At 40.2% G+C, this 27871-nt stretch overlaps 1 protein-coding gene and 1 pseudogene across 2 annotated transcripts; both read right to left on the bottom strand.

Moving 5' to 3' along the window:
- Nucleotides 1-27773, bottom strand: ERLEC1 (endoplasmic reticulum lectin 1). Of its 2 annotated transcripts, XM_004580145.3 has the most exons (14): nt 27442-27773; nt 20472-20576; nt 18198-18278; nt 17636-17713; nt 17266-17329; nt 15318-15352; nt 13248-13471; nt 13027-13156; nt 9934-10095; nt 9302-9361; nt 7080-7204; nt 3006-3083; nt 2723-2798; nt 1-884 (listed from the first exon to the last, which is right to left on the bottom strand). In XM_004580145.3, exons 1-14 carry the CDS (start codon nt 27601-27603, stop codon nt 813-815), a joined length of 1452 nt encoding a protein of 483 aa, XP_004580202.2. In that variant the 5' UTR covers nt 27604-27773; the 3' UTR covers nt 1-812. The 2 variants fall into 2 exon arrangements, with proteins under 2 accessions (XP_004580202.2, XP_058523764.1); XM_058667781.1 differs by lacking the exon at nt 2723-2798 and having other exon boundaries at nt 538-884; nt 27442-27694.
- LOC131481076 (U2 spliceosomal RNA) lies at nt 22117-22219 on the bottom strand (annotated as a pseudogene).
- Nucleotides 27774-27871: the final 98 nt, after the last annotated feature.

The following is a 27871-nucleotide window of genomic DNA, read 5'->3' as shown; positions in this document are numbered from 1 at the left end:
TATTTATGAACATTTTATTCACTTGAAAATAAATATTGTACTGTAAAACTGTCCAGAACTAAAATCTGTAGTATACAGTATTAAGTACAATGGCTGTCCAGCACAGTGTGTTTCACCAGAGCAAATCATTCTGAATCAGAGGGTCACCAACTGTCCACACCAGATACACACTCTGCGAGAAAACGTGCTCCTACAAAAAGGAGAAACAAACAAACCAAGGTTCAGAAGAAAAAAGCCTATTAAATAATGATCTCTTGAGGTTATTCTGGGCCAAGAAAACTCCCTGTGAAGTTTTACTTTGTGCCCAGTTTTCTAGTTTAGTGACTGCCAGAGAGTAGCTGCTAGATGAAACGTTGAAGGGATTTCAGGCACTGTAATTTACACATATTACATGGTTTCTCACTTAAATAACCTTCTTTCAGCATCTTTTCTTCATTATCTTTACTTCATTACCTAGTCATATAGTTTACATAGTAAATCTTTAATAGCTTTTAATAGATACAACAATTATGACATTTGAATAGGCTGGACTCCATATTGCTTGGATAAGATTTATTTCAGAATCACATTATTCAAGCAAAGAAAAAAAAACAGTTCAAAACACACAACAAAAGATGAAAAAAAGGTGAGAAAAATGTAGCCTTAGTTTATCAATAACCTCTTATATACACATATACATTCACAAAGTAGTTGAGAGTCCTTTTATATGATCCTTTAGATGAGGTCCAATGGCTTAGAACTCTATGAGCCATATGGTCAGACAGAGACCATCTTGACTCGCAATGATCTGGTTCCCCCAGTGTTCATAGCCTTCAGTTGGGAAGAGAAAGAAGTCCATTTTCATCTGCTGTATCTAAGATTTTACAGATCACTGGAGATTCAACCTAAAAAAAAGTACAAGTCATTAAGAAATTGTTAAGTTGGATTCTTTACTGCTCGATGAAGACATCTGCTGAGTATGTATGAGTCCTTGTTTCGGATCAACCACCTAACACAATTTCTACAAACTCAAAGCTTTCTAAATAACATTTTTTCACTGATAAGAAATACCAGATATGTATGAAATGGAACTCCTTCACTTAATGTTTTTGATGTATACTTTATTTATTATTTATACTTTATTTATTTATTATAAAGATTAATTTATTTGAAAGGCAGAGTCACAGGGACCTGCAATGGAAGATCTTTTTCTCTATCCTTCTCTTTGTAAATCTAATAAAAATAAATATTTTTTTTTAAGATTTATTTTATTTTATTTTATTTTTTTTTTTTTAAGATTTATTTTATTTTCATTACAAAGTCAGATATACTGAGAGGAGGAGAGACAGAGAGGAAGTGGAGCTGCCGGGATTAGAACCAGCAGCCATATGGGATCAAGGCGAGGACCTTAGCCACTAGGCCACGCTGCCGAGCCCAAAATAAATATTTTTAAAAAAGAAATTTTAAAAATAAGAGATTAGATAGCAAACATGAGCTGACAAGGAATTTCAGCAGATAAAAGGAACACATAAAAATCAAATAGAAACATTACAGATGAAAAATATAAGAGACTAATCCATTCAATGGAATGAGCACAGAATGGAAAATAATCAGTATATCTGGAGACAATTCACATGTTACCCAACTGGAACAAAGAAAAAAGTTGTGAATAAAATAATCTGAGCTTGAGAGACAATCTCAATATAATAGGATTAACTGGAGTCTCAGAAATGAAGGCGAGAAACATGGGGCAGAAGAAAATCTTTGATAATTGTTGAAATTATTCCGAAATTTTGAACCCTCAAAACCAAGAAGCTCACTGAGTTCCAAGCTGCATGAACAGAGAAACCACATTTAGGCCTGGACCATCCAAGGCAGGACCATAAAGTCTCTAGAAAGAAAGGCAGGAGAATCTTTTCATGACTTGGAATAACAAAAATTCCTTAGGATACATAAAGGATAGCCATAAAAGTAAAAAAAAAAAATGTAGCCAGTTGCAGAGTGGTTTGGAACATCTTTTTCTCAGTGCTTCCATTTCTGTCACTTGGCTTTCCACTGACCATGTCTGATCAAATGCTGGGTGTAGAACACTGGCGTCTCGCATGCTCACACAGCGCTAGGAGGAATGCAGAATGGTATTACTGCTCTGCAGAACTCAGGGCAAAAGTTCTGTGACTCAGCAGTTTTCCTATTCATTTGTCCAAGAGAAATGAAAACATACCAGCAAAACAAAAACACTTAAAAAAATTGTACAGTTTAGCCTTATTCAGAATACTCTGAAACAAACATCCAGATAAATAGAAAAACATATTTAGTATACTCATATAAAAATATAAATGAGCAATAAAAAGAAAATGAAGCACTGATGCATGCAACAACATGGTTGAGTCTCAAAAACAGGCTGAGTCAGAGGCCAGGCAAGAACGATGTGTAATATCTTTTCATCTGTATGGCATCCAAAAAAAGGGTGATACTGTATCGCAGAATGGGAGGGGGTAAGGAGTGTTTGCCAAAGTGAAATGTGAGCCAGATACTCTGTTACACAGGGATGTACTCATTAAACTCAACATTTAAGATTTGTTCATTTTAGTTTATATAAATTACACATCAATAAAAACATGTTAGCCATTACAAAAGTGGCATGGGAGTTCTATTAAGTTGTAGAGGAAAGATTACAGACAATCCGTTCTAGATATAATGCTAAACTTTTAAGTGTATACAAAAACAATGTTTTTTAACTTACCCCAAGAATATACTGGCAGGAGTGCGGCTCTAGCATATATACAGTAACGGCGTGAGGAGAGTCAGATTCTTTACACCTAAAAGAGACGCTTGTAAGGGATTGCCCAGATCATACAAAGTAAGATTACTTCTAATAATTTTCCTCTTAAGTTATAAAAATTCTATTCATTTAGGCTTTGTATAATTTAATGAATAACTTGATACTTATTCATAATTATTTTTTTTGGCCCACAGGAAAAAGGTAAAACAGAAAGGCACACAGCATGACATGAGGGTTCACTTACTTTAGCTTTACTGTCACCTGTCTTGGTTTGTCAGTTATATCACAAATATCTCCATTCCCATAAAAATGGGACACCATCCTGATGAAGAGAAACATACAAGCCTTATTATACTAATCTAAAATAATGTCACTGTTAATGTGCCTGGGAAAGCAGCAAAGGATAGTCCAAGTGTTTGGGCTCCTGCAGCCATGTGGGAGATCTGGAAGAAGCTCTGGGCTCCTGGCCTTGCCCTGGCCCAACCCTGGCCATTGTGGCCATCTGGGAAGAGAACGAGTGGACAGAAGATCTTTCTCTCCCCCTCTATAACTCTGCCTTTCAAATAAGCAAAAATAAACATTAAAAAAGATATTTTTTCAAAAATTCTTTCAAAATATATTCTTTCATAAAAATGTATTTTAGGTTATATGTGAAAGACAGTCTTAAAGATTCTATAGAGTATTAGTTAAAAGATATTTTCTACTGGCTTAAAATTAATAATAATGACTTCAACTTGCATATTATTTATTTGTATACAAATAGTTATAAAAGTTGTTTCAAAGCTATTTGTTGTCCCAGTCACATACATTACTTGTTTTATGGAATAATTCCTTGTTTTGTCCTCCTTCAAGTTAATGTCATTACAATAATGTGCTGTAGAATTACAAAATGTGGGCCCGGCAACATGGCCTGGCAGCTAAAGTCCTCGCCTTGAACGCACCAGGATCCCATATGGGCGCCGGTTCTAATCCCGGCAGCTCCAATTCCCATCCAGCTCCCTGCTTATGGCCTGGGAAAGCAGTCGAGGACGGCCCAAAGCCTTGGGACCCTGCACCAGCATGGGAGACCCGGAAGAGGTTCCTGGTTCCTGGCTTTGGATCGGCGCAGTACCGGCTGCTGTGCTCACTTGGGGAGTGAATCATTGGATGGAAGATCTTCCTCTCTGTCTCTCCTCCTCTCTGTATATCTGACTTTGTAATAAAAACAAATAAATCCTTAAAAAAAAAAAGAATTACAAAATGCAAAATCTACGTCAAACTATAAATCTCAAATGAGCAGTATTAAAAGAAAAGCTTTAATTTTGTTGGTCTCATATTTTCATTCTGTAGCATTATTGCATACGATGCTATAAACTGTTTTCACATGACATATAAACTTGGGGGCTTTAAAAAGTTCGTGGAGAATATGCACATACATTAGTGTTTAACTTCCATTTTCCGTGAACTTTTTTTTCCAAGATTTATTTTTATTTTTATTACAAAATCAGATATACAGAGAGGAGAAGAGAGAGAGAGGAAGATCCTCTGTCCGATGATTCACCCCACCAAGTGAGCGCAAGGGCTGGTGCTGTGCTGATCCAAAGCCAGGAGCCAGGAACCTCCTCCGGGTCTCCACACCAGTGCAGGGCCCCAAAGCATTGGGCTGTCCTCGACTGCCCTTCCAGGCCACAAGAGGGAAGCTGGATGGGAAGTGGAGCTGCTGGGATTAGAACCGGCGTCCATATGGGATCCCAGGGGGCTCAAGGCGAGGACTTAAGCCACTAGGCCACGCCGCTGGGCCCCTGTGAACTTTTTTTTTTCTTATTTTGCCGTACGGACCCTCGTGAACTTTTGTGATACTGCCTTGCACAAGTGTCAGAAAAACCAACCTGAGCATAGGTGCTGAGCTCAGCAGTTAAGTCAGCACCTGGGGGCTGTATCCCAGATGGGGGTGATTGGGTCCCGGTCCTGGCTGCAGTTCTGACTGAGGTTCCTGCTAATGTGCACCTCTGCAGGCAGCCAGTGAGGGGCTCCAGGACTCGGGTCTCTGCCACCCATGTGGGAGACACGCTGCTTTCAGACACGTGGGCAGCGAACCAGGGAAAGTCATGTTTCCCTCTCTCTCTCTGCTTTTCTAACAAATAAAAAAGAAAGAAATTATTCTGCTTATTGTAAATGTAAATGCCCATTTTTTTTTTTAGATTTGCTTATTTTTATCGGAAAGCCAGATTTACAGAGAGAAGGAGAGACAGAAAGATTTTCCATCTGGTGGTTCACTTCTCAAGTGGCCTCAACAGCTGGAACTGAGAAAGCAGAGCTGATCCAAAGCCAGGAGCCAGCAGCTTCTTCCAGGTCTCCCATGTGGGTGCAGGGTCCCAAGGCTTTGGGCCGTCCTTGACTGTTTTCCCAGGCCACAAGCAGGGAGCTGGATGGGAAGTGGAGCAGTGGGACATGAACCGGTACCCAAATGGGATCCCGGCACATGCAAGGCGAGGACTTTAGCCACCAGGCTACTGCGCTGGGCTCATATGTTTGTTTTAATTTTGTTAATTTTCAGAAAATTCAGCACATGCTGAAAACAATCTCCATACCATCTGTTTTTGGAAGCTCAAAGTTCACACTGAAAGGAATGAATAATTTAAAATTCACTGGGCAAGAGAGTATCTGAGAGGTGAGATTGGTTTAATTTTGTTGTAACAAAAGAAACCCATATGGGCCCAAAGAAAGGTAAAGTCATTTTTCAAAAAACAAAGTTTAATTTTTATTTGAAAGGCAGAGTACAGAGAGAAGGAGAGATGGGGCAGCGAGGGTGGTGAGGGAAACAGAGCTCTTCCATCCAACGGCTTACTCCCCAAAGGGCCACAAAGACTGGGCTTGAGCTGATCTGAAGCCAGCGGCGTCTTCCAGTCTCCTATGTGGGTGCAGGGGCCTGAGGACGAGGGCCATTCTCTACAGCTTTCCCAAGTTGCACGCAGGGAGTTGGTGCAGACATGGAACAGTTGGGACACAAACTAGTGTCCAAATGGGATGGAAGGTACCGCAGGCAGAGGCTTAGTTAACTATGTCAAGGCACTGCCCAAAGTAATTTTTTTAAAAAAAGCTTACTGTTGGAGTTGGCACTGTGGCACAGAAGGCAAAGCTGCCGGCATCCCACACAAGTGCTGGTTCAGGTCCTGGCTGCTCTACTTCTGATCAGCTCCCTGCTGCTAATGGCCTATGAAAGCAGCAGAAAGTGGTCCAAGTACTTGGGCCTTTTCCACTCAAGTGAGAGATGCAGTTCCTGGCTCCTGCCTTGGGTCTGACGCAGCCCTGGCTGTTGTGGCCATGGGGTAGGGGGTGATGAACCAGCGAGAGGAAGATCTCCTTCTCTCTCTCTGTCCCTCTGTGAACTATGCCTTTTCAATAAATAAATTTTTCAAAAAGATAAAACAAAATAAGCTACTGTCCAACTAATTTTTTTTAAAAAAGATTTATTTATTTTCATTGGAAAGGCAGATATATAGAGAGCAGGAGAGACAGAGAGGATCTTCCGCCTGATAGTTCACTCCCCAAGCGGCCACCACAGGTGGAGCTGCGCCGATCCAAAGCCAGGAGCAGGAGCTAGAAGCCAGGAGCTCTTCCCGGTCTCCCACACAGGAGCAGGGTGCCAAAGCTTTGGGCCATCCTCTACTGCTTTCCCAGGTCACAAGCAGGGAGCTGGATGGGAAGCGGGGCTGCCGGGATTAGAACCAGCACCCATATGGGATCCAGGTGTATTCAAGGAGAGGACTTTAACTGCTACGCTATCACACCGGGCCCTGTCCAACTATTTTAAGCATTACAACACAAAGGCTAAGTAGCAAAGAGAAATGCCCGACTGTATTTAAACATTTAGCTAAAGTATAAAGGTCAAGGTTACACATGAAACAGGCCAATGCTTAAGATAGCTTTAGCTGTAAGGGAACTGAGCTTTTGCTACCAACACCATGGCCACTCTCAGCAATGTACTACAACCATAGTTAGGGAAGCAAAGTTTACTGTATACCATTGCAAGATACTATCCTGCCCATGAACTGTGTCATTTAAATGTGACCAGAATCCTGGGAGACAAATATCAACAAGTAAAATGAGGCTTAAAAAACATGTAATTTGTATCAGCAAAGAGCAAGCATTTGAGTCCAAGCAACATGACTCCATAAAATGCTTTTACTTGTTAGATTACGGTGTCTGCCCCAGAAAACTAATCTGAAAGATGTCCCTAGTTGGGAGGTGGGGGGAGTCCTAAAAAGGTTTAAGTGTTTAAATTCTAAGTATTAGACACTTGACTCATCAAATCCAGAGACATAAAGTTCACGGTTACCTGACTGTCTGGGTGCCATCGTCCTGAAGATGGTAGGCTCTGGCAGTATTCTTCTTGGCCCATTCAATGTGCTCTTCTTGGTTCCATGTCCCCACAACCACAGAGGTTTTCCCACTATCCTTGTCCTAAATCGTGAAAAATGATCTGTGACAATGCATGTGTGACACCGCCAGCAGGCATTTATGCTGTTGCCCTGACCCTCTGAGAAGCCATAGTCTATTTTCATCTGCATACTATCTACATTTACATATAATGATGTTAGTTACATTCAACAAGTAGATACTTCAATTCGTTATTTTCTCCATTTGTGGTTTTCCAAATAAAGTAACTCATTTCTAGTCAGTCTGGCTGTAGACTTGTTATTTCTGACTACTATTTCTACTTCTTTTCTCTCTTACATCTGTAAGTTGTATCAATTCTTTCCTGGACATCTTTTTTACTTGACACACAATTTCACTTTCAGTACACCCAACTGCCACTTGAGTCTCTCTTTGATAACCTAGATAATACAACCATGTATCACTTTGATTCTCAGTTAAACATTTGGCCTGTATGTCTACTATGGTGTGAATGTGTCACCCCCAAAAGCATGCGATGGGAGCATAAGTAGGACCTAATGGGAGGTGTTTAGCTTAGGAAGGCTCCTGTTCTGGAGTAGATTGCTGCCGATTTTAGGAGGGCTTGAGGATAACACAGTGGGGCAGCCTCTACCACATGCTGCATTAGACCTCCCACAAATTACCATCTGTGGTGTTCTGTCGTAGCAATACAAAATGGGACTGACTATGCTTTGCTGCCTATCTTCTTTACTCTTTCAGATGAAAAACTTCAAGTGATTTTAATACTGCTTTTTTGATCCCATGCTTACTTTAAAAAATTTTATTTATTTACTTTCATTGGAAACAGATTTACAGAGAGAAGGAGACACAGAGAGAAAGATCTTGCATTTGTTGATTCACTCCCCAAGTTGCTGCAACAGCCAGAGAGCTGAGCAGATCTAAGCCAGGAACCAGGTACAGGGTCCTGAGACCTTGGGCTGTCCTCGACTGCCTTCTCAGGCCTTAAGCAGGGAGCTGGATGAAAAGTGAAGCAGCCAGGACATGAACTGGTGCCCATATGGGATCCTGGCACATGCAGGGTGAGGACTTTCGCCACTAGACTAACATGCTGGACCCTCCCCCTCCCCCCATGCTTACTTGCATTTTAGAACTTTCTGGTGAGGGCCAGCATTTAGCCTAATAATTAGGAGCCTGGTTAACACACCTAAATCTCATATAGGAGTGCCTGGGTTTGATACCCAGCTCCGTTCCTGACTTCAGTTTCCTGTTAATACAAATGCTGGTAGGCAATGGTGATGGTAGTGTTTGGGGTTCTGTTGCTCACATGGGGTACCTGGATTGCACTCTTGGTTCCTGATTTGGGCCTTGGCCCCCAGACCCAGATGCGGCACTCATTTAGGGAGTGACCAGCAGATCAAAGTTCTCCTCGTGCCATACATGTATATATGTGTATGTAAGTATATATATATACACACACAATGCACTCTGCCAAGAAATCAAATACTAACCACATTATCTTATACGTGCACTTTCTTCCTTTCACTCCTTCCTACCTCTTTGCTATCCTTTCCTTCTTTCATATTTAAAGGTAGACAACCATGTTGGTCACAAATATACTCCTCACTAGAAATAAAACCCCTGAATGACAAATCAAACAGGCAAGGCCACTGCCCGAGTGGCACTTTTTGTTTAATGGGAGAAAAAGATAGTAAACATTTTATTAGCAACTAGACTGAAAGTTCTTGAATAGATATGGACCGGAGAAGCATTTTTTAAAAATATTTTTAAGATGTACTTTATTTATTTGAAAGGTGGTATGACACAGAGAGAGAAAGAGAGTGAGCGAGCTGTGGTTGGGACCAGGCCAAAGACAGGAGCCAGGAACTCCACTGAGTTTCCCAAGCACCTGAGCCATTATCTGATACTCCCAGGCACATGAACAGGAAGTTGGATTTGAAGCAGAGGAACGAGGGCTTGACTCAGGTACTCTGAAACAGGATGAGGGCAACCCAAGCAGAGGCTTAATACTACTTACCTGACTGTATTCCATATTAACATCATCTCATAATTGAAAGTAATACCAACTTTCCTCCTTTTTTACAAAAGATTTTGAGAACTTTAATCTACCTAGTTGCAGAATAATACATAAATGCTATTGTATACCTCATGATATTGATGTACATGTTTTCCATAGCAGAATTCATATTTCCACCAACCAACACCCTAAAGGAAATAAACAGATCAAGTTATGCATAGAGAATGGAATTTGGGCCAGATTAAATACTGCTATGTGACAGGATGAAAATATATGTAATTACATATCATAGTAATTATATGGTTGAAAATTTAAATTCCTGAGAAATACAAAAATGATAGAGTAGTTGTTGTTTTGCTTTAGTAAAATAAAATGGAATGACAAGTCTACTTGTCAGTGTGTCAATAAACAGGGACAAAATTTTACCTCTGTAAAGGGAGATATTAGCTTAAGCTTTAAATGTGATTGTTACATAGTGAAAACGTAGGCTATACAATCAGATGCCCACACCAGTGACCAACCAGAATCATGAAAACTGCCAGAGAAAAGGTCAAGTTTTACCTTGTGAGTGAGGAGAACATAGTGACCATGGGTTAGAGTATACAGAGGTGGTAGTGTAAGACTGCAGAGAAAAATGTCCATGGGGAAAGACAGGATCTGTCATTTCTCTAGAGAGAAAATTTTTTTGCAGTATGGATAATACCCATTGACTAAAATAAGTGACAAGAGTAAATATTTAAATGAAAAAGTTCCATCTCACCCCATGAAAGCAGTAAGAACCACTAAGGAACTCTTTAATGAGCTGGTCATCCGTCAGCTTGGATATGTGAGTTGTTCCGACAGTGAGCATTGGCTGAGAGCCAATAGCAATGGGTTTGTGGATTGCTGGAAATTTTTCTTCTTTAGTTGACTGCAGGTCTTCCTAAAATTAAACAGAAAACATGTTTCAAGGCTTTCATGCCACATTTAATCTTTTTTTTTTTTAGCCAGATCTAGCTTCCATTATTACTATTATTTTTAAGGATTTACATATTAATTTGAAGGCAGAGTAACTTGAGAGTGAGTGAGTGTGAGAGAGGAGAGGGAGATCTATTCACTGACTGACTCACTCCCCAGATGCCCATGGCAGCTCTGGCCAGCCCAGGCTGAAGCCGGGAGCCAGGAATGGCATTTGTGTCATCCGTGTGTCAGGAATCTAAGCACTTGGGCTGTCATCCAGTCTCCCCTGAGCATCAGCAGGGAGCTAGATCAGAGGCATGTTAGCTGCCACTGCGATGGGGTACAGAGATCCCAAGTGGGGAGTTAACATGCGGCAACACACCTGCCTCAAGTATGTATAAACCAGAACACTTTCAAAATAAAAACTATCCTCTTGTTCTTAATGTATGCTTGCAAAACGGACTGTGTTCTCTCCCTCTCTGCTTTCAAGAGGACCATCACTCTGGATCTCTTGGGGGAAGTGCTTTTCCCTTCCCATTCACTTGTTCACTACACAAATAAAACCTCTCTATGTAAACAAATAAATTAAAGATTTTGTAATGTTTAACATTATAGAGAAAACTTTAAACAAATATTTCCACTATAGTAAGAAGTATGGTGACCATCCTGAACACAGGTAACTTCTATTTCATATATTCTCATTATTCTTTTTTAAAAAGATTTATTTTTATTTTTACTGCAAAGTCAGATATATAGAAAGGAAGAGAGACAGAGAGGAAGATCTTCCATCCACTGATTCACTCCTCATTTGGCCAAAATGGCTAGAGGCTGGCATGTCTGAAGCTGGGAGCCAGGAGCTTCTTCCAGGTCTTCCACATGGCTGCAGGCGTATAAAGGCTTGGGCTATCTTCTACTGCTTTCCCAAGAAATTAGTAGGAAGCTGGATGGAAGTGGAACAATAAGGACTTGAACTGGCACCCATATGGAATACTGGTGCCACAGACAGACGATTAGCCTGTTACACTGCTGTGCCAAACCTCACAGCTATACATTGTTTTTATTTTTATTTATTTATTTATTTTTAGATTTATTTTATTTTTATTACAAAGTCAGATATATTGAGAGGAGGAGAGACAGAGAGGAAGTGGAGCTGCTGGGATTAGAACCAGCGGCCACATGGGATCAAGGCGAGGACCTTAGCCACTAGGCCACACCGCCCAGCCCTATACATTGTTTTTAAACAGATGGGGAAGGTACAGGGCATTTTGCTTGATAGTTAGGATGCTGGTATAGAATGCCCACATTCAATATTGTCGTAACTGGGTTTCAGGTACTTCTTTTTTCTTTTTAAAAGATCTGTTATTTGTGTGACAGGCAGAATGGCAGACAGAGGGAATAAAAAGAGATCTTCTATCTGCAGTTTAGTCCCCAAATGGCAGCAACAATTGTGGTTGAATCATATTGAATCATACTGGGAGGAACGTGGAACTCTGTTTAGTTTTCTCACATGGGTGGCAGGGACCACGTACTTCTTAGGCACATGATCAGGAAGCTGGATTGAAAGTGGAATAGCTGGCAGGGCGTGGTAGCCTAGTGGCCAAAGTCCTCACTTTGCATGAGCCAGGATTCCATATGGGCACCGGTTTGTATACTGCCTGCTCCACTTCTCTTCCAGCTCCCTGCTTGTGTCCTGGGAAAGCAGTCAAGGATGTCCCAAAGCCTTGGGACGCTGCACCTTTGTGGAACACCCGAAAGAAGCTCCTTGCTCCTGATTCAGATCAGCTCAGTTCCAGCCATTGCAGCCACTTGGAGAGTGACCCAGCAAATAGAAAATCTTTCTCTCTGTCTCTCCTTCTCTCTGTATACCTGTATTTCCAAAATGGAATAGCTTAGTCTCGAACTGGCACTCCAATATGGGAATGCTGGCACCATAAGCAGCATCCTAACTTGCTACATCACAACATCGACCCTGGCTCCGATTCCAGCTAATGAGCAGCCTGGGAGGCTCAGGTATTCGGATCTTTGCCACCCACATGGGAGAACTGGATGTTGTGGGCACTGGATAATAAACCAATACATGGGAGCTCTGTCCATCTGTTCCTCAAATAAAGACAAGGAATGGTAATGGAAGATGATGCTGAAGCTAGATCAGAAATGGGTTTTATTACATAAATAATGATTTTATCTTGAGGTGTAGAACATGTTAACTACCAAAGGATTAAATACATAATCAAATATTCATTAAAGAAAAGCATTTTATCAGCTGCAAAGGAAGACTAGAAAGGGGATTTGTGAGAACAGTTTCTGGGACTAGGAAATAATGAGTTCTAGAACTATAGAAAGTATTGCTTAAAAAACATGTAGAAGACTAATTGTCTTAGAAAATGATCAGGGTTAGATATAAGCAAAGAACTAGCAAAAAGGAGTCAGTTTTCTGATTTTGTCAACTGGGACCAGCAGAGTGCTTTAAGGCAGTAGGGAGGATACAAACATGAAAGAGGAACAATGATGAGTAGGACATTGTTGAGACTGTGCAAGGTGGTGTCCCTGCAGCTGATATGTGGGAAGCAGTACAGAGAAGTGGTTAGAAGTATAGCAGTGAGTTGAAGAATAAAGAAGTGGAGATAGATTTGTAGTCTTAAAAGGTTTAGCTGAATCAACTACGTAAAAATGTAACTGACTATAATGTACAAGATGTGCATTATTATATTTGAAACTGTGAGTATACAAGAATGTTAATATGTTTCTGAGAAGTAGTAAACAAAAGAATTAAAAACAATGAGAAATAGATTTTAAAATTTGAGTCAATAAAATAAACTACCACTACAATACTACAGAAATTTTAAATGTTGATACATGCTCTGAAATTTGGAAAATGAAGCATTTAGAAATTACCAATAAACAATGCTCATACCTCTTTACTTCTCCTAAAAGGCACCCTTAATATTTCTTCCTGCTGCTCCAACTGTCTCAGAGTGAGGGGCTTAAATGGTGAGCCTGGCAGTGACTGGCAAAATATGTCATTCACAGGAGATGCTCTGAACCTATTCAGGAAAACAAAACATTCTAGCTGAGAATAGCACACTTCAAGGCATGTGTGCATTTTATGTTTAAAATATTAAATGCACTTCCTACCTATATTTAGGATGACTGCACAAGAGTGGTGTCAAAATGACAACTTCATATTCACAAGTTGTAACTTCAGCTACTGAAAGAATTTCATGCTTAGATTCAGGATGACATATGTACATCACAGTACTTGATCTGGGCCGGTTCTGTTTCAAACTACAAGGTGTACCGTTTCCCATTCCCACTGGGTAGTATGGTGTCATCTGACCTTCGATATTTTTAGTGGGAATCTTAAAAAAGAAAAAGAGTGTAAGACAGACTTTTTATTAGAAAGGGAGAAACACTTATTATTGTGAAGGGAAGAGAACTATATTTTATCTATAAGTGGAAAGGTAACATTTGTGTATTTAAGCTCTTCTTCTGGTACAGATTCCTGAGTTTATTTGAGCAAGTATCAGTCGCTCTTTTCAGAACTTGTTTAATACAAAGGAAAATTATTACTTGACACTAAAATGATAATATTGTTAATGTATATTTTTGTAAAGGATTATTAAGATCATGATTAACATGAAATTTCCCCAACATTTCTATTGTAGGAAACTAAGGCTAAATACTAAGCCTTTACTAAACTTTTTAGGGCATTCTTCCCTGAATTCTTAGTAAATAGTTGTCTTAGTTCTACAAACCTCAAGGTTGACTTGTCAAAAAGTAGGGCTATGTAGTGTAACTCTAATCTTCTAAATACAGTACTGGCTTTATCAATATGCTTGGTCTTTCTGTTACTAACACCGTAGAACTTTCAACTCTTACATATAAAATTCTATTCAAGGTCAGCAAAAGACAAATTAAGAAATTTCCAAAGAATGGAGGAATAACATGAACTGGCGTTGATTATCAAGAAATTAACTCCCACACTTCTGTCTAAACAAACACAAGAAAAGCGTAATGTCAGTATTTTACAAAGATGTCTTTCATCATCTCTGAGAAGGCTCTTTGGAGGCAGCGATCTCTCACCACTTCGGCCTCCTCTCCATGACAGGTAAACAATAAATGCTTCAGGAAAAGATAATTTGATATCTTCTGGTTTACTATTTTTATACTCACATATGAAATCAGAAACATTCAAGTTTAAAGACAAATTGATTTTACCAGTATGACTGATCTTTTTTTTTTTTTTTTTTGCCATTCATACAAGCAGAATGATAAGTAATCTCAGGTTGTTGGTAGAATAAAACATTAACTTTTGCTACACACCTGGCAGTGTCTGGCTTATAAACTGGGGTTCAAGAAATGCTAGTTTTTCCCCCTTATCCTTTTCTTTCTCTTCCTTTGTCATTTTATACATTGTGTTCCATTTAGCTATCCTTCAAGTCACAGTAAATAAATATTTTATCTCAAAGGCAGTCTGTAAAATAAAAATCTTTTAAAATAACAATGTTATATAGTTTATCAAGTTCTCCAAAAGCCACCCTTTTACAACTGTTACAAGTGTTCCTTTAAGCGATTTTTAAGGATTCTGCCATTTCACTTCACCTTTAAAGAAAAATATCATGAAATATTCTCTATCAAGATACTATTTAAAGTTTGGAAATTCATAGGATTCAGAGAGCACTCCTTGAACTACATAGATATCTAATAATTATGATTAGGCTTCTTATGGAATCATTTCTTTCTAAAATTATCTTAGTGTATTGTTTATTCACTTATTCAGTACATATTTATGAACTGCTGAGTGTTCTGTACTATGAGCTGAGGAGATGACCATGCCTTCCTGTAAGATGCTTGCAGTCTGATGGCTTCTTATTTACAATGCACTTCCTCTGTCTCACCAATAGGACCAAATAAGAGAAAAATGCAAAAACTGTTGCTAGAATTCTTCCCAAAACCAAACAGAAGAAATCACTGCTAAGCACAGAAGCACAATGCTATCCAGGCTCTCTTCCAGACACACACTAACATATCCATTTATTCAGGTATTATTTTAACAGTAAATAGAAGGATCACGATATAACTTTTTTTCAGAAAAAATACACTGTAAATTTGTCTCAAACCTTTGATGTTTTAGATGAAGTTGCATTAATTCATACTTCATTAACAATAAATTTTGAGTTAAAAAAATCAACATTTAGCACTTGCCTCGTTTGACTTTTCCTTTTCCTCTGCTTCTCGTTCTGTGGAATAAAAGAAAAGTCACTGCAAAGAATGCATGGGACAGACACAAACGGATAAGTTATTGACTAACTTTAAACCTTTAAGCTATAAAGGAGACCAAAACACATAATTTTATCTCACTAACCTCAAAATGATTATGTATCAAAGGACACAAAATTTTATCATTATATCTTTCCCCTTAGAAATACTTTATTTCATGCAAAAAACCTTGCCACAACCATTTTCTTTTGGAATGTTCTTAAAAGTTTATTTTTGGGCCTGGCACGATGGCCTAGTGGCTAAATCCTCACCTTGCAACCACCAGGATCCTATCTGAGCACTGGTTTATGTTGTGGCTGCTCCACTTTCTATCCAGCTCCCTGCCTGTGGCCTGGGAAAGCAGTAGAGGATGGCCGAAAACCTTGGGACCCTGCATCTTTGTGGCGGACCCGGAAGAGACTCCCAGCTCCTGGCTTTGGATTGGCTCAGCTCCAGCTGTGGTGGCCACTTGGGGAGTGAACCAGCAGACGGAAAAATTCACTCTGTGTCTCCTTCTCTCTGTATATCTGCCTTTCCAACAAAAATAAATAAATCCTTTTTAAAACTTATTTTCATTTGAAAGGCAGAATGACACACAAAGAGAGGGAGAAACCTGTTTCATCTGCTGGTCCACTCTGTAAATGCCCCTAAGAGCCAACACTAGACCAGACTGAAGCCAGCAGCCTGGGACTCAACTACCTGAGCCATCACCTGTTGCTTCCCAGGATCACCTTAACATGAAGCTGGACTGGGGGCTCATCAGTCAGGACTCATACCAGACACTCTGATACAGGATGTAGTTGTCTCAAGTGGTAACTTTATACACCATGCCAAGATGTCCACCTCCAAAGTTTTAAATGTTTTTTTCTTCTTTCTTTGAAAAGCAGAGATGGAGACAGAGAGAGACAGAAGAGAAACTCTCATATACTGCTGCATTTGCCAAAGCCTGCAGTTACTGGGCCAGAGCCAGGAACAGGGAGCTCAATTCTGATCTCACACAGGAACCCCAACACTTCCGTGCTCAGCAGGAGGTGAAGCCAGGAGCTCGGCTGAAAACTGAACTCAGGTATTCCACTGTGCAATGCAATGTCTTACCAGTTTTTTTTTTTTACTCTCTCTGAAGAGACTTAAAAATTTCTTTCAAGAGATTTCTAAAAACTTTTAAGAGAAGTTTCATCTTAAATTAGTTGGATAGTTCTACTAATACAGATTAATAAAACTATTTCATCATATGAGCAATATATCTATTTTCATATATAAGAGCTTTGCTTAAACCAAACATGAACAGTAATTATATGAATATGTGATACTAACATGTATATTCTATCAGATTTTAAAAACTATAATAGTAGCACAAAAAATTTATGTTTTCCAAGGCAGAAAAGAATGAAAACAAAGATTTCTTCAAAAGATTTTTCTTAGGACTGGCCATAGGTGTTGTGGCGCAGTGGCTTAGGCTGCAGCCTATAACGCTGCCATCCTGTGAGGGTGCTGATTCAAATCCCAGCTGCCCTGATAATGGCTTGGGAAAAGCAGCAGAAGATGGGCCATGGACTAGGACTGCAGCACACACAGGGGCTCCCTGGATGAAGCTCCTGGCTTTGGTCTGGCCTGCCCCTGACTGTTGTGGTCATCTGGGGAGTGAACCAGTGGACAGAAGATCTTGTACTCCCTCTCCTCTGTCTCTGCTTCTCTCTCTGTAACCCTGACTTTCGAATAAATAAATAGATGAACCTTTTTAAAAAGTTTTCTTAACTGCAAGACCAAAGGGACAGTGAAGAAATTCATTTCAGTGTTTGAAAACTGACAATCTCCAAGAAATTATCTTCAATTCCAATTTTAACATATATACAATACATGAGCATTACCATCAAATTACTGTACAGAGACCAACCTTTTTCTGACAGAAGGTTCTTGGCCAACATATTTCCCAGGTAGTACTCATGGATATTTATTTTCTGTATTTAAAAAAAAAGTAAAGTGAGTATTTTGCAAATATATACATATATATATATATATATTATCTTCTTAATTAACATAGTAATTGTACATAACTATAGAGTACAATGTGATATTTCAACGCATATACACCATCCATACTGATCTAATCAAGGTCCATTAGCACTGCCATCTCCTCACCAGTTCTTTATATTGGTACCTTTTATGCCACATAAATGCACGTTAAAGAATATAATTTTCAATGATTAATTTCATTATTAAATTTATAATGCTCCTCACTTTATATTTTGAAGAAAAGAACATACCTGACCAGTTTCTTTTTCTTCATGGTATTGCCGAATGTGTTTCCCATGACACACTTCATAAGTCCAATAGGACTCGATCTAAGAAAGATGGACGCATTTCAATATAATTTAGGTGAAATATTTTTTGGTATTTTAAGTAGTTGAATACATTGTCCCTAAGATTTTGGGTAAGTTTTCATTAACTGACACAATTATGCCTTAGAAAAATGTGAAATGTATTGTTTGAATACAATACTTGTATATGACAATTTTGTGAAGGAAATATGCCTAGAAAATTTTTCAAGTCTGTATAAACATAAATAAGAATTAACACCTTTAAATAAAATTATGTTAGGAAGCTTTGTTTTGAATTGAAAAACAAAGCAGGTTAAATGGTGTTTATCTGTTGCATATGAAATACAGGAATCAAAATAAACAAAATGCTATGAAGCAGCAGCCTACACTTATTCCTAACTTAAAAATGTTATTCAACATAATCAGAAGAAATACAGAAGTAAGTTCAAGGTTCTACTGGCTGCTGGAAAGTTATTTTCTAGTTAATCAATAAACATAAAATACATACTCTGTAGGAACAACTGCTTTGTTTAAATAGTGGTTCCAAAAGCTCTCGTGGATTAGGGCCTTTGTAATCCTTTTCTTCCTCCTAAGAAAGAATTGGAGTTTAATGGTTGCAAGTTTTCGAGAACTTACGAACTGTGCTGTTTGAATATAAGTCATTGGTCAAATCAAAATACTTGGAAACAAAAGAGGACAAAGTCAAAACTTTTAACAAGAAGTTATGGTATCCCACTTCTGTCAAATGAATTTAAGTATAAAACACGAAGCCACAGAACAATCATCCACAGTCCTTATTCTACTTTCCTCCACTATCTTTTTTTAAAAAGACTAATTTTTATTTGAAAAACAGGTATGGAGAAAAGGACCGAGAGAGCGCTCCTCCACCACTGATTCACTTCCCAAATGGCCACAATGGCCAGAGCTGAGCTGATGTGAAGTCAGGAACCAGGTGCTTCTTCTGTGTCTCCCACATGGGTACAGGGCAAAGCCTTGAGCCATCCTGCACTGCTTTCCCAGCCATAAGCAGGTGTTAGCTTAGAAGTGGAGAAGCCGGGACACAACCTGGTGTTCATATGAGATGCTGATGCCATAGGCGGAGGCTTTGCCTATTATGCCACAATGTTGGTCCTTCTATTTTCTCTTAAAAAGTTTTTAGGTAATAGTTTTTTTAAACAGATCTTATAAATGTATTTCAGAATTATAAAATGCTCTCAACTAATGAAGTTAAAACTACGAAAACTTTAGAACAGCTCAGTCTTTTAGAATATATTGGGAAATTTTAAGGTACATTTCAATTTTCTTTGTTTTTTAAATCTTTCAGACTTAAACACCACATAAGGTATGTGGTTATGTGTGTGTACTTTTATCAAAGTTTAAAACAAAATGAAATAATCATCTCAGATTTCAAACCTGAAGAAAACCTAAGCACTAAGTTTAATATTTCTACTTTACAATCACGAAAATATGTAATTGCCTTAGTAACTTTTCTGAGTAGAGAAAATGAGTTTCAAATTAGCTCAAGGTTCCATTGCTAACAGTAGACTACACCATGGCCTCCTCTTGGCTGGTGACAGTCTCATTTGTCCATGCTGCCCTCCTGTATCAACTTCAAAGAAGTCACATCCTTGAAGGATGGATAAAATGTGGGTATTTTAAGGAAAGAAAATCACACAAGCTAAGTCAGAATCCCTAGGTTTGAGATTCAGCTTCCTGCTGCTGAGCATCCTGGCAGGCAGCAGTGCTAAGGCAGCCATGGCCACCTGGGTGACCTGCATTGAGCTCTGGGCTTTTGGCTTCAGTCTACTCCAGCCCTGACAGATGTAGGCATTTGGGGAGAAAATGAGATGATGAAAAATCTCTTTCTCTATGTCTTTCAAATAAAATTCATTCTTTATAAAATGTCATATTAAAAATTATATTCTTTAAACTTTTTAAAAAATTTAGTCTTATTGGAAAGGCAGATCAGATTTATAGAGAGAAGGAGAGACAGGGAGAAAGATCTTTCATTTGCTCGTTCACTCCCTAGGTGGCTGCAATGGGTGGAGCTGAGTCAATCTGGAGCCAGGATCTTCTTCTGGGTCCTGGACATGGATGCAAAGTCCCAAGGCTTTTGGCCGTCCTCAGCTGCTTTCCATGGCCACAAGCAGGGAGCTGGATGGGAAGTGGGGCTGCCAGGATTAGAACTGGTGCCCATATGGGATCCCGGGGCGTTCAAGGCAAGGACTTTAGTCACTAGGCCACCGCACTGGGCCCCCTGTATTTTGTTTTAAAACCCTCATGTTTATAAGAGAAAGCAAACCTGAAGTTTGACTTTCATTCCCAATATTAATAATTGAGAATTATTGTGGTACAGTGGGTTAAGGCATTGTGTATTATGCTACCACCCCACACAAGAGTGTCAGTTCCAGTTCTGGCCACTTTAATTTCAATCCAGCCTCAGCTAATGTGTGTGGGAAGGCAGTAGCACCAGTACTTGGGCTCCTGTCAAATGAAGTTCTGGACTTTGCCCTGACCTAGTCCTGGCTGCTGTGGGCACCTCAGTAGTGAACCTGTGGATGAAAGATCTTTCTGTTTTTCCCTCTTACTCTGCCTTTCAAATAAAACAGATCTCAAAAATATTAATAATTGGATGCTATTTTATCAAAGAATTTAAGAATAATGAGTTAATACTTTCAACCTAAAACAAGGTTACTGAGAAACCTGATACTCAATTTTGTTTTCATTCATGTAGTTACACTGTTCAGTGAAAGGAATTATCAAACATGGTCTAAAAACTTACCTCATCTCCACTTGTCACAAGGGGAAGTATACATTTATATTTTTCTTTATGTGTAGTTGTCATGATGACATAATTATCTTCTTTGTATAAAACTCCAGTTGTGGGCTAGAAAACAACAAAAATATATATTACTCTCTTCAGTTAAATTGTTATCATCATATAATCCTAGATAAGATGAAAATTCTTCAAACTATTAAGAGATTTAAAAAAATGTATTTTCAAAGGAAGGAAAAATATTCTACATGTTTTTGTTCTTTATTAAATATTTTGGTTGGCATGCACTAATTTTATATATTTATAGGGTAAAATGTCAAGTTTTGATTCAGGTATATACTCTGTAATGATCCAATCAGGGTAATTGGCATATCCTTCATCCTGACCCATCATCTCTTTGAAGTCATCTCTTCTTATTAAGATAAATTCTCAGAATCCTCTTACTTACGTGAAAGGCAGAGACAGAGATACAGAGACAGAGATCTTCCATCTGTTGGTTCACTCCACAAATGACCACAATGGCTGGGGCTGGCTGGTCCAAATGGAAGCCAGGAGCCAGGACTCAATCATTGTTTCCCATGTGGGTGGCAGAAAACCAAGAACTTGGGGCATAATCTTCTGCCTTCCCAATCACATTAGCTGGGAGCTAGATTGTAAGCAGAACAACCAAGACTCACATGGGGTACTCTTATAGGGGATATTGCTATCGCAGGTTGTAGCTTAGCTCATGGTGCCACAACTCCAACCCACTCAAAATCTTCTCTGCAACGTATTTATTTTAAAGGATTTATTTATTTTACTTGAAGGCTGGAGATGAGAGAGAGAAGAGATAGATCTTCCACACTGAGGTTTATTTCCAGCCATTACAATGGTCAGAGCTGGGCAGGTGTGACACCAGGAGTCCAGAGGTTCTTCAGGATCTCCCACATGGGTGCAGGGTCCTAAGCCTTTGGGCCATCCTTGACTGCTTTCCCAGGTCATAAGCAGGGAGCTAGAAAGGAAGCGGAGCAGCTGAGACATGAACTGGTGCCCAAATGGGATGCCAGTGCCACAGGCTAAACCACTGTGCTATCCCCAGTAATTTTTTTTTTAATGACAAAATCAAGACAGACTTTCCTGGCATTACAAACGTCTTTTAAAAAATAAGCAAAATAAAATTTGGAATATAAGAAAAATAGTAGGGCCCGGCGCCGTGGCCTAGTGGCTAAGGTCCTCGCCTTGAACACGCCAGGATCCCATATGGGCGCCAGTTCTAATCCTGGCAGCTCCACTTCCCATCCAGCTCCCTGCTTGTGGCCTGGGAAAGCAGTCGAGGACGGCCCAATGCATTGGGACCCTGCACCCGCATGGGCAACCCTGAAGAGGTTCCTGGTTCCCGGCTTCGGATCACCGCAGAACCGGCTGCTGCGCTCACTTGGGAGTGAATCATCGGACAGAAGAGCTTCCTCTCTGTCTCTCCTCCGCTCTGTATATCTGACTTTGCAATAAAAATAAATCTTAAAAAAAAAAGAAAAATAGTAATAATGCAAAAGGATATTTAAAATACCAAGTAAGAGGCAATGAAGATATTCCATCATGGGATATACTTATTTTTTCTTGGTTTTCTTTAAAGCTTTATTTGAAAAGGAGAGAGTATGTATGTGTATCCATGAGAGAATGAGGAAACAGAGAATCTTTCATCTGCTGGCTCATGCCATGGTGGCTTCAACAATCAGGTACTACACTTGATCTTAGCCAAAAGGCCGAGAAGCGATGGCTTCAACAATCAGGGCTGGGCGAGGAACCTAGAACCCTGTCCAATCTCCCAGGTGGGTGACAAGACACAAGTACCCAGGTCATCATTTGCTGCCCTCCCAGGTGTATTAGAAGGAAGCTGGCTTGAAAGCTGTTTCTGGAACTCAGACTGGCACTTCAGAATGCAGGCATTCTAATCAGCAGCTGCACCACAACACCCACTCCTACTCGTTAACTCTAATAGTAATTTCTGTCTACAAATGAGAATCCATTGCAGTTTACTTTATTTAGAAAGGCAGAGAGACGAAGCAAGTTGTTAACTGCTGGTTCACTTCCCTGATGCCTGCAACAACTTAGGTAAGGCGAAGCTGGGAGGGAGGGATTCAGTTCAGGTTCCCAAGCAGCTGGCAGGAATCCAGTTACCCGAGGTCAAATTTAACATAAAGATATTCATAGAAACATGTACTGAGTTGTGCCAAGAATTTGGCCTGCAATCTTGTCAAATAATTCCTATTCTGTAGTGAAGGCAGACAGTAGCTTATGATTTAAACATGAAATTCTTGATGTTAAAAGTAGAGTTTCAGAACATCATTTACTAAAAAGTTTACCACAGGGGCCAGCGTCACTGCATTGCACTTTAAGTTTCTCCCAGTGGCGATAGCATTCCATATGGGTGCCAGTTCAAGTCCCAGCTGTTCCGCTTCGAATTCAGCTTCTTTTCAATGATCTGGGGAAGCAGCAGAAGACGGCCCAAGTGTCTGGCTGCCTTCACCCACATGGGAGACCTGGCACAAGCTCTTGGCTTTGGACTGGCCTTGTTCTGGCCATTTGGGGACTGAACCAGCCGACAGAAGATCCCTTTGTCTCTCTCTCTCTCTTTTAAAGATTCACTTATTTTTATTGAAAAGGCAGATATACAGAGAGCAGAAGAGACAGAGAGGAAGATCTTCTATCTGATGGTTCACTCCCCAAGTGACTGCAATGGCTGGAGCTGATACAGTCTGAAGCCAGGAGCCAGGAACTTTCTTCCAGGTCTCCCACACCAGTGCAGGGTCCCAAAGCTTTGGGTCATCCTTGACTGCTTTCCCAGGCCACAAGCAGAGAGCTGGATGGGAAGTGGAGCTGCCGACGTGTTCGAGGCGAGGACTTTAACCGCTACACTATCACACCAGGCCCTCTTCTGTTTTAACTCTGCCTTTCAAATAAAAATATCTTTTAAAAAATAAAACGTTATATTTCAATTAAAGATGTTCACTACAATACTAAGGATAGAAAAAAATATGTTGTTGAAACCACAGCAAAGAAGAGAAACTGCTGCATCAAAGTTACTTATTGAACCATGGCATGACTTTCTTCAATAAAACAGACCAAATACAATTTTATGTGAAATTGTGAGCCACTTATAGGGATCACAGATACACAATTTATACAAATCACTGGAAAAACTGAGCTTTTGTGACTTCTAAAGTTTAAATACTTTGGGGGCCAGTGTTGTAGAAGAGTGGGTAAAGCTACTGCCTGGGGAGTATCCCATATGAATTCCATTTCATGTCCTACCTACTCCACACTTTCATTCCACCTCCCTGCTAATGCCCTGGGAACATCCAGATGGGCTGTTTTTGGGCTCCTGTTACCCATGTGGGAGACATGGAAGAAGCTCTTGGCTTCAGACTAGCCCAGCCCAGGCCAATGCAATCACCTGGGGAGTGAATTAGTGGATAACAGATGTTTCTCTGTCTCTCTCTGTGTGTAACTGTGACTCCCTAAATATATCTCTTTAAACAATAATTCTCTTTAAAATATTTTTGACTTACTAAAATGCCTTTTTCTGATTTTGTTAATAAAATATTCTGAATGTGCAGAAATAGAACAAAACTTTTTCTTGTAACTAAGATATTTTCGCTATGAGATACTAGTGATTTGATATAAAAATTATTCTTTTTTAAAACTGAGAGGCAGGGATCCAGAGAGTAAGACGAACAGATGGACACAGAGAGCCCTGCCCACTGTCAGTTCATTTCCCACATGCCAGAAAGGCTGAGGCAGTGCTGGGAATCAAATCTAGGACTCCTACGTGGGTGACAGACTCAAGTCCCCCAGCACTCAGCTGCTGCTTCAGGGAATATGCATTAGCAGGACACTGGAATCAGTGCAGCACCAATATGGAACCTTGGTACCCTGAGAGGTACCTGCCCTTTCCAGCATCTTTGCTCCCAAATGCCAATCCCTAACATCAAATTTTAACATAAAACTATTCTAAGGGATTATTTTTTAATTTAAAAGGAGTGAGCACACAAGAGAGCAAGTTCTATTTGCTGGTTCATTCCCCAAAGGCCTTTGTGGCCAAACCTGGGATGAACTCAAGCACACAGTTTATATCGCCCACCTGAGTGTCAGAAACCCAATTACTTGAACCATCACTGTTGCCTTCCTGCACTGGTAGGAAGCTGGGGTTAGAAACTGATTCCAGTGCCCAGTGCAGCATCCTAGTGGCTAAAGTACTCGCTTTGCATGCGCTGGGATCCCATTGTGCGCCGGTTCACATCCCAGCTGCTCCACTTCCCATCCACCTCCCTGCTTGCAGTCTGGGAAACCAGTAGAGGATTGCCCAAAGTCTTGAGACCCTGCATCGTGTGAGAGACTCAGACGAAGCTTCTGGTTTTGGATTAGCTCAGCTCAGTTCAAGATGTTAGGGCTGTTTGGGGAGGGAACCAGCAAAAGGAGTCTGTCTCTGTTTCTCCTCTCTATATATCTGACTTTCCAATACAAATAAATAAATCTTAAAGAGAAATTGATTGTAGGTATTCCTATGTGTAGTACATATGTTAACTGCTAAGGTGAACACCCAATCAAAGAATAGGGGACCAGGTTAAAGAACTTAAGAAATGTCTTAGACACAGGTGAAATTCTCAATATTTGATATTACCTTGAGGAATTAAGACTATTAGAAAATGAGAGATGAGACGGTCTCTGGAGAGGCTGTAAAACAGACTTGGTGACACAACTTGGCAGTATACAAGTAACTGACACACTGTAAACAACAGAATTAGCATTCCTCCCAAGTGTTCTGCTTGGTAATGGTTTTCAGTATGAATATTCTGTAGTAGCAACAGAAGGAGATACAAAATTGAGTTTATTTCCTGGTTCAACTTGGTGAAATTCATCAACTCTGTGACCCAAGGAGTAGCTGACTGCTTCAGCAACACAGAGATGATACTTCAGAAGGAAAACATACACCCTAAAGCAAAACAGTGATTTTAAAAAGCAGCAAACAAAGAATATCAGAAGTATTAACTTGTTACACTCTAAAATGTTTTTGGTACTTAATGCTCTTCCAAATAAATTAAAAATAGAACTGTAAGAGATTATAATTTTTTGAGATATCTGCATAAGAAGATGATGTACAGAATTTTAAAGCGTAAAAAAATTCCAGATCTTCTAGTGTCTTGCAATTTCAGGTGGTAGAGAGACAAAGGGTCTTGTTCTACCAATTCATATACCTGCTCTATATGAAAGTCCAACCAACTGGCACTGTCAGGTGAGAAGGACAGTGGTGTCAAACTGTGAAGGCAGATGTAAGATTACAGAGGTATTTAAACAAAAATAAAAAGACTTTTCCATGATGAGCATAGATGGTTTTTCCTGATTCATAGAAAATATCTCTAGGTTTTTTTCAGAATCATTTAAATAAAAAAAAATTCCTCCCCAAATTAAGTGCTTTTTTAAAGATTAAGTTATTACAAAATGAAAGTAATCAGATACTACAAAATGTAATTTACAGATCAGTGAAAGGTTAACAATATATATTAAGACTGGAATCTTTATTCATTTCTCTTATTAGTTAACAAGCACTGGTGCCACAAAGAAAACTATGTTAAAATTTGGTAGTAGCCAAAAACACCAACGTCAATAATCTACTTATAGTCTGCCAACAGTAACCAAAAACAGCTAATTGTAGTAATTCACTAATAGTCTGCTAGATTTTTGGGATGCATGCAAGCATGTTTTAATTAAAACAAATAAACAAACAAAAAAACCAACACAGGTCCAAGAGTAAAAAAATTTAATGATGACATTCTCTCAGTATTTACCAAATTCACCCAAAATATTCTCACTCACCGCAAGTCAGCTTACATGATATGTAATTTCTAACAAAAATTGCATGTAGGTATTTCACCATTATTTATCAGTATTTAATGGCATTAATACAAATGTAAACTTGACTCTGCAGATAAATATTTACCTAGATAAACTACAGAGCCACTGAACAACCAGAACAGAGAACATGGCAAGCAGTGGAAAACCGAAACAGGTGTGAAACACAATTCAAGCAAAAGATTAACATCTGTGCATATACAAAGCTATGTGGAAATGACAATCTGGCTACTCTTTCTACGTTTTGGTGTCACTTCTTCATGTTTCAATAAAGCAGTAACAGAACGATATAATAAATAATCTCCCAACTGGAATGACTGCAGACAATCGGAAAAATTATAATTGTTTTTTCTTCCGGGGCTTTAATTTGAAAAGAAATGAATTACGCTTACTGTAAGATCATGATCTTATTGGCTATACGTGGTAGTCAGATTTTTCAGCAGTTGACGCCACTAGAACAGAATTTTCATTGCCCTGAGGTTATAAATGCGTTAGTAGTGTAAGGAGAAAGAAAAAAGAAAAACAAACAAACAAAAAGAAACCCACATAGACTCTCTAACAGTCCTACAACAAGAATGTATATTCCGAATGGAAGGGTCATTACCAACTCACATGGCAAACAGCTCTCTTTGGAACTGTTTTTTTTTTTTTTTAAGTACGAAAGCTCCCCTGGGGCAGTGTGTGTGTACGGTGAGTAAATTCAAAAGGAAGATGTGCAGCCCGGTAAGGGCGTCCGTGGAGGCTCCCGCCACACGGTGGGAGTGTTGGGAAGCCCGGTCCAGTGTGACGGGATTTAAAGAGGGCTGAGCAGGCAGACCGTCGGGCTGCCCGGTGCTTAGCATGAGGGGCCCACCTATGCAATGTGTGCGAGTGAATGAATGAACGAACGCACGGCAAAAGCAGCTTTGGCTGGGGCAGGGCGGGGAGGCGGAAGGAAAGCACCTGCAGACATTTTTCTTTTTGGGGGGTGGGGGGAGAGAAAAGGAGGGGACAGAAAGGCAAAGAGAACCTGCGGGGTGGGATAGAGGCTGCAACCTTAGTGCCAGGAAGAGGAGAGATGGCTGCGGGGGTTCGCGGAGGCACTGACCAGAGAGAACTCGGTGCCGGGCCAGTTGACTCGGAAAGGGATATCGTCGCTGAGCGGGGGAAGCGCTCGGCCGCCGCCGGACGCCTGCAGGAGGCCGCAGAGGACCAGTAACACCGGCCCACCGGGGACCAGGCTCCGCGCGCCGCCGCCTCCTGCCTCCATCCTCCGCCGCCGCTCTCCCCAGCCGCCGCCACGAACCCCCTCTGCCTTCAGCGGAGACGTGGAGGAGGAGAAGGAGGAGGAGGAGGCGGCGGGACGAGAGAGCGCCCGGGCAGCCGGGGGCCCAACCGCCGCCACGTCTCCTTCCGGAGAACCGGCCAACACCGCCCCCACCCCTCGGACAGTCCGCCACCCTTTCCGGTAGCAGCGGAACATCAACATCCGGGGCCGGGAGGGCCGTCCTCCTACGGAAGCCGGAGCGCCGGCAGGG

Source organism: Ochotona princeps, chromosome 8, assembly GCF_030435755.1.
Source record: "Ochotona princeps isolate mOchPri1 chromosome 8, mOchPri1.hap1, whole genome shotgun sequence".
NCBI lineage: Eukaryota > Metazoa > Chordata > Mammalia > Lagomorpha > Ochotonidae > Ochotona > Ochotona princeps.
This window is presented reverse-complemented; position numbering and strand designations above follow the sequence as displayed.

Bases quoted from the DNA above. Each gene is read 5' to 3' on its own strand.
- ERLEC1 (XM_004580145.3), bottom strand. From the start codon at position 27,603: ATGGAGGCAGGAGGCGGCGGCGCGCGGAGCCTGGTCCCCGGTGGGCCG. The intron at 17,714-18,197 runs GTATGTATTTTA...CATCTTTCTTAG, and splicing joins AAAGCAGTTGTTCCTACAGA to ATCGAGTCCTATTGGACTTA. The intron at 17,330-17,635 runs GTATGTTCTTTT...TTTTAAATACAG, and splicing joins AAGAAAAAGAAACTGGTCAG to AAAATAAATATCCATGAGTA.